Here is a 7,801-nt window from a genome sequence, read left to right on the forward strand (position 1 = left end):
AACTTATCTAATATAAGCCATTAAACATTAAACAAACTATAAAATAGTATAGGGAAAAGTTAAAATGTAGATGAACACAAAAAATAAGAAGTGTGAGAAGTATTTGTGATCACACAAAAAACCCCTTAAAAGTTAAAAAAAATAATTAAAAAATCATAACTCAAAATATAAATAAAAGACGAAAAAACCTTTACATAATTTATTTTTAGATTTTATTTATAATCTAAGAACCTCACACATCCTATTTACAATCTTTATCTCAATTCTTTATTTATATCCCTTTTATATTATTTCTTTATCTTCTTCCACGCTTGAAGACCGAAGTACAAATCAATATGTTTGAGGTACAACTTTTAAATGTTGGTGATGTGAGTAATTAATCTCTAATTAAAGAGATTCACTCTAGCTTAATCTACTAACTTTGGCGATGGCGATGGAGAAGGGATAGACAAAAATCCTAAAATTTGGAGATAGAAATGAATATAAAGATTTCATTGTAAATACTCTAATACCGACATTTAAAGAAAGAATAGCAATACGGTGATGTTTGATATCAAAATGATCATATTCCTACTCATTCAAAACATCTCAAATTAAGGTAGCCTATTGAATGAAAACTCCCTTTTAAGTATAACATCTAGCATGTATTGAAAAGGGGCTGTTCCGTAATTGTAAAAAAAAGGTCGAGCCGCTCACGTGAGATTGAGCTTTACATTTTACCGAGGATAAGGATCCATGGTTGATTACACTTGGTTAAGACACTTTTTTATTAAATGAAATATCTATAGACATAATTTACAAATCCTTTATACAACTAAATGACGAACTAGTAGTTAAACTCGTCGTCTAACAAAGGTTTATGCTTATACTGTGTGCGTTTTAGGATTAAAGAGATGTGAACCATGGAGTCATATGGCAACTACAAGACTAGGAGTTGATGGAAACCATGATAGCTATGATCCTTATTTTGGTACGTGTGTAAAATTTAAATTGTTTTTTATGACTCAAGATAAAGTCATATGCCATTAGAAAGAAATTTATAATTTTGCGTGATAATCCTTGACTTGATATTCAACACGAGTTGCAAACTCCATTTCTATTCATTTCTCATATTTTTCTGCAATATTTTGAAAAATCAAATGTCATAGTCTCATAGATAATAAAATGAAGATATATATAATAACTATACAATTTTGGAAAATAAATTCATGTTCCATTTTATTTTTATTTTTTAATTAAATAAAAACTAGTTTATTAATATTACCGATAAGTATTATATTAAACGTATCGGATTAACATTAAATAAACACATAAATAATATTTCTCTTGAAGATCTAAACTTGGGCTTAGGTGATTTTAAAACCAGCAGAACATATATACATTTTGGGCCCAACCCAATAAATGAGATGCTAAAGGTTTTGTCTCTTTATAGTGTATGAAAAAAGTCACAGATTATATATTCAAAGATGACAGATTTTATTGAATTATGGTATGCTAAATATTGTGAGACATGCTATTTCAATATGGCTAATAAGTAAAACTAGTAGCCGTTGCCACGTGTTGCGGCATTGATGTTGACGAGGTTAAGTACGTAAGGAGAAATATTGTTGAAGTTTGTAAGAGTCGAAACAACGAGTTGTGCACTAGCATTCACTTATCGAATAAAGTTACATCGAAAACTTGGTTTTGAAAAACATAAACGTCGAAACGCTGATAAAAATAATCACGTTGCAATGGAAGTCATCCTTGTTCTCCAATATCCTTAGGACTTGTACCGATAATCACGTTGCAATTGGCCAACCATGAGAAATGATGCAATGATCTATGTTCAAAAGTGTGATGTCTGTCAAAGACACAACAACATTCTTCACCAGTGCCTGAACCTATTCACCTGATCCTATCTTCGTGGTCCTTCATGAAGTGGGGAATGAATATTGTAGGTAAATTACCAAAGGTTCCAGGAGGAAAGGTTTTCATGTTGACAACGACAGATTACTTTTCCAAATAGATTGAAGTAAAAGTATTTGCCTAAGTTAGAGCACAAGAAGTGATATCTTTCAACAAAAGGAACATCCTGACACGCTTTGGGATCCTGGCCGAGATAGTCTGTGAAAATGGGTCTCAATTCATTGGCAAAAGAACCACCGACTTTTGTGCAGCATGGGGTATAAAAATGATCACTTCCACGCCGGTACACCCTCAAGCCAATGGACAAGCAGAATCTTCGAGCAAGATCATCGTCAACAATTTGACGACGAAGCTGGGGGACAAAGAAATGAAAATGGGCGGAAGAGCTACCATTTGTATTATGGGCAGATTGAACTACATCAAAGAATGCTATTGGACAAACTCCTTTCTCTTTGGTGTTCGGAACCGAAGCAAGCATCCCGACCGAAATGGTGATCCCTATTGCAAGATCATGTCTCCAGAATTCTGAAACCAACAATTGGGATCTTGCCGATGATCTTGACGTGGTGGATGAACTCAGGGATTCTGCAAGGATTCGTATGGCAGTATACCAACAAAAGATGACCAAGTCATACAATAAAAACGTCAGGGCCAGAAGATTTCAAGTGGGAGATCTGGTACAAAGAAAGCATTTTAGAATACAACATATCCAAAGGATGGGAAATTAGCTCCCAGATGGGAAGGACCGTACAAGATCGACGCTGAAGTAGGAAAATGAGCATATCAGCTATCTACTATGATAGTTGGATCCTTCTAAGATCCTGGAATGTTGTTCATCTTAAGCCATACTTCGTGTAAGTTAGAATTTTATTTATAACTTGGTATGGTATATATCATAACCTTACTAGTTCAATTATTCATTTCTTTTTATTTTATTCTTGAAACCCATTACTTACTTAAGCATCTGAGGGGTATTAGCCAAGCCAACACCTACCCTCACAAAGGTTCAAGTGTTTTGCAGAATCGTGATGCCGACTAAAAAGTGAATGCATTCCTAGGGGTTTGGCTACCTCTCTACGTTTAAGGTTCTCATCCCTTTTAAGATTTAAAGGTTTTCACCTTTCTAAGAATTAAGTTTAAACACTCTGCCTGGGTGCACATTGTCCATATGTAATTCAAGATGGCGGGGCCGGTTCATCTAAATGGTGGTAGACAATTTCGTTATTATTGATTACATGTTGGATCCTCAAGTTTGTTATCAATGAAATAACATGAACATGTTATACAACCGTGGCTTGTCCCAATTATTTACATAAAGTTTTGGCATTTTCATGTCACTTACGACTGGCTTGTCCCAAGTATTTAACACTTAGGTGTTAACTCAAGATCAAAGTTATTTCCGGGATTTTCCCCAGGATTTTTATGATCAATCAAAGTTATTTTCGGGATTTTCACCAGGATTTTTATAATCAATCAAAGTTATTTTTCGGGATTTCCCCCAGGATCTTTATGATCACTCAAAGTAATTTTCGAGATTTTCCCAGGATCTTTATAATCAATCAAAACTATTTTGGGATTTTCCCTAGAATCCTCATGATCGCTTATCTATCTAAGAAATCCTCAAAAAGATATTATTCTAATATATGTTGCAGGAAGCAGCCTCTCTATCCCTATGGGATAGAGGTAAGGCTGTCTACATCTTACCCTCCTCAGACCCTACCATAGCATTGCTATTAGTGGGATATACTGAGTACGATGATGATGATGATGATGATATGTTGCAGGACTTCCGGGATGAACTCAAGAAGTTCTTATGGATCATCTTCAAAGTTCAAAGACTCCTAGTGCCTATTAACATAAACCCAATCTTATCCTAGCAGGTTTGTTCATTTGTTTATTTTCCTGAGTATGTGGTGAAAAATTACTTTCAAACATATGTTTCTATCCGATTCAACTTTGTATGTTTTAACAAAAGTTTTTATCAAATATTAAAACAAAATACACATAAATAAAGCTAAAGATTCCCATTATATTAACCAAAAGGGATATTCCTAACTTCGTCCTAGAACCCAGGTTCCATCCATCACTAATATCTAAAATTTTCCTAAATTGATATTCAAAGTCTTCGTCCTGAAACTCAGGATCCCTCCACCTAGATTAGCTATTGTTCTAAGCAGCATAAAAGTTAAATTGTTCAAAACACATCACCACAAGACAGAAAAGTAAATTGTCTTACAATTATATCGAATTAAACGAACAAAAACCATCAGAAAAGGAGAGGCTTGGATCTTGTTCAAACTCCTTGGCCTTGTTCTCGATATAAAGAGATTTGGCCTTGGCTACCTTGTTGAGATAAGCTACCTTCAACTTCTGCTCCTCAACCTCCTAGAGAGCGGCTTGATGGATCTTGGTCAAGTAGTGGAGACCCTATGACGAAAAGGCATATTTAATACATTAACCAATTTTATACTAAACAAGATCACATGATCTTTACCTGGAGAAGAAGAGGTTCGGCGTTCTCAAAATTCAGCAATTCAAGAGTGGATCTGGAAGCTTCGCTGGCCTTCCTCTTCCGTGAAGTAGATGCTTTAGTTCAGGAAGCTAGAGGGAGTGGCTTCGCGCGTTTAGTAGAAAGGAAAAACAAGCTATTACAAAGAAAAAGTCGTATAAACTTGTCGTCATGCCAAGTTTCATCGAAGATATCCATTAGGCACAAGGAAATCAGGTAAAGAAAGAATAAATTGTGGGCTAACAAAGAGACTTGGAAGATAATACGTTTGGTCAAATGCGGGTTCATGTCTATGGCGATTTACGAGGCCAGATTCTGTATGACGCACATGAGTCGCACTACTCCAATCATCCAAGCGCAATGAGAATGTAACAAGATTTGAAAAAGGATTATTGGTTGGTCTGGTATGAAGGACGAGGCAATTATGTATATTGGGAAAATTGTAAACTTTTGTAACGGTTGTGGGCGATTAAAGGTACTGTAATTGGTACAGGTAGTTTGGGGTGATTGATATTATATATTACATTTATGAGAGAGATGGACACCTAGAGTTTGTACTTCAAGCTATTTCAATTGTACAAGCTTTTGGGTGTTGTAACTTCCGTATCATTTGTTGTGCTTTGTTTTCATTGGAACTCTCAATCCACTATATCATCTCCTTATCTGGTTTTAAGGTCACAACACCATCGTGGTTTATTCGTTCTCGACAGATGCTTTCCGGACCTGGTGCTGATTTGGAACCATAGGTGTCTATGGCATGGTGGTAGCTGTAAACTGTTGTGGGTAGGTGTTGGTTGTCAAAGTCTCAGGTTTCTTAGCTTGTCTGTGTCCTGCCGTGAAGAGTAGAAGAACTTCGGATTTGATTCACTTTTTTCTCTGAAGATGACACTTTTTCCTGATTAGGTTTTCGTGATGAAGGTTTCTTCAGAGTTTTCAGGTATCGTATTTCTTCAGAGTTTTCAGGTATCGTATTATATGAGCCTTATTATTTTTCGGTTTTGTTTGGTTATTCCGTACATTTGATTTTTAGTATATCATAATATTTGTTATCATTAGTTAGAACGTTATATTTGAATCCTAAAAAAGTTTATTAATTTAGGTTGTGCTTAATCATGGAAATAGTTGTCTTGCATATTCACCAAAGGTTAACGGGTTTCAGGATCCATCTTCTCCACTCAAAAATACGGTTTGTTGCGTTTCTGATTTACATTTTTGTTTATATTGAATCTAATGTGGCATAGGGTGACTTTAAGTCGGTTTGAATTTCTGTTTTTGGTTTCCCTTGGTTTGTAAAATGTTAAGAATGAAGGTCCAATTCCAATTGCTAATGAAGCAGGAAAAGAAAAACAGAAACGCTAAAGACGAAGATGATGGCGATGTAGAAACAGGTGGGTCCAAAAAGGTGCGTGTCTGATGACGTAAGATGTTTATGCCCCAACAATCGGTTGCCAGCCCAACTACAACGCAACTCAGCGGGTAAACAAACTAGTTTTGGTCTATTTCCTTGCTAGTCAGTCAGTTGTTTACATTAATAAAATTATGTTTATTGGTCGTAAAGAAAAAATAGTCAAAATTGACTTTCAAAAAATCCTTCTAATAAGGAACATGGTCTATCACTGCCACTCTGTCAATACTCAACTAGGCCTAACCTGACTGATTCGATTCTTCAACAACGTTATACTTTAAAAAAAATCTAGAACTTTCTTTTCACAAGAAAACATCCACAAACAATACAAAAGGATCACAATCTAACACCTCTCTATAAAAAGAAAAAAAAAAGGAAATACACACAAAACATGACACTAGAGAAAAAGAAACCACAACATGATGACAATAAAAAGGGGGAAATATCTTAGAAACCAAACAAAGAGTTGCCCTTTGGTCGGCCAAACCAAACTTGTTTAATCTACAGTCTTATTGGGTTAGCTGATCTAACCATGGTTGGTATATCTTATGTTTTTTCATGATGATGACGATAGCCTCACCGAACAAGCAACCACTTGCGCCCATTGTCTCAATCTTGTCTTCACCGTCTGTGGATTATCCCCTTCAACCACACATACAACACTTCACCAATCATTAATTGCAACTAAAATTGGTACAAAATCAGTTCAGAAATCATGAATTGCAAGTAAAATTTTGAATATTATCAGTTCAGAAATAGGGTGTAAACGAGTCGAACCCGAGCTTGACTAGGCTCGAGCTTAGAGGGTGTTTCGGATTCCTTATTTGTAGCCTACTTATGACTTATAACTTCTCCAAAAAGTCATAAGGTGTTTGGATAAGTTATAAAAAAACTTATGACTTATAACAATAAGTTATAAGGAGGCTAAAATAAGGAATCCCAAACACCACCTTAGTTTGTTTTGACTTACGATAGCTCGAGCTTGGCTTGACTCGTTTATTAGTTATTAACTAATTTATGTACATTTTTTATTTTTTTTATATATTGAAAAAAAAAAAAAAAAAACTTAAACGACCCTAACCTCAGTTGTGCGTTGTGAATTAATACATTGAAGTTTAAAAGAATTAAAACTTAAAAATAAACCAGGCTTGAGTTCGGACTCCATAACTAAAAGAGCTTTATTTGAGGCTGGCACATTTTGAGCTTTTAATCAATTCAATCTCGAGTAGCTCATAATCATAACAATTACCGCGATTGATTATCGTGTGAGGGCTGCTTGATGCGGAAGATAAATCAGGTTCCGAATAAGCCGAAGACGACGACACCGGTGAAGATTTGGAGATAGTATCATGATATTGCTTATTAACAGCATAATAAAATCCCAACGCCGGAAAAGTGGTTGAAAGCCGGCCATCCAATTCCGGTGAACAGTAATCAAACCCAAAACCCAAATCAAAACAAGCTTTCAGTTCATCGATATCTTCATCGGTGACACTTTTGCTTTTCCGGCGACGGCGGAGGAGGTGTTTGCCTTTCCGGCGAGTCCACTCCTCTTCCCGGTGAAGGTCCGGCGACCATGATTTTTGTTTGTAGAGGGTGGCGGAGGATGACGGTGGTGGTGGAGGTGGAGGCATGCCCGGTGGTGCCCGACCCGTGAAGGGTTCGGGTTGGAGTGCCCAAACGGGTCGTGAATCGGAGTGATTGGGTAGGTATGGAAGTGAGTTATAAAGGGAAAGAGACGTTGACAAGTGAGATGGCCCACCACCCAACTTGCTAAATTGATTGATTGGTTGAATGGTTTGGAATTATTTTTTGCGTTTTTAAGTTACATGTTTTAAACTTTGGTTTTAAGTTATGTGTACAAATCATTGGCTAAAAGACACTTAATTGCAACTTGCTTCTCTGTTTCCTATTTTTGGCTTTCTATTTTTGTGGCTTGTAACATTTTAAAACTACCACTAATCTAAAATGTATGTGTT

General features: G+C 35.9%; 1 protein-coding gene across 1 annotated transcript; it reads right to left on the reverse strand.

The window, feature by feature from the left end:
• Positions 1-6,167: 6,167 nt before the first annotated feature.
• LOC143531851 (uncharacterized) lies at positions 6,168-7,542 on the reverse strand. The gene is made up of 2 exons (XM_077027058.1): positions 7,072-7,542; positions 6,168-6,464 (listed from the first exon to the last, which is right to left on the reverse strand). Exons 1-2 carry the CDS (start codon positions 7,454-7,456, stop codon positions 6,379-6,381), a joined length of 471 nt encoding a protein of 156 aa, XP_076883173.1. The 5' UTR covers positions 7,457-7,542; the 3' UTR covers positions 6,168-6,378.
• Between the last annotated feature and the right edge of the window lie 259 nt (positions 7,543-7,801).

The sequence above is a fragment of the Bidens hawaiensis genome, unplaced genomic scaffold (assembly GCF_021521415.1).
Source record: "Bidens hawaiensis isolate Kalapana, Puna unplaced genomic scaffold, B.hawaiensis_p1.1 tig00009272_1, whole genome shotgun sequence".
NCBI lineage: Eukaryota > Viridiplantae > Streptophyta > Magnoliopsida > Asterales > Asteraceae > Bidens > Bidens hawaiensis.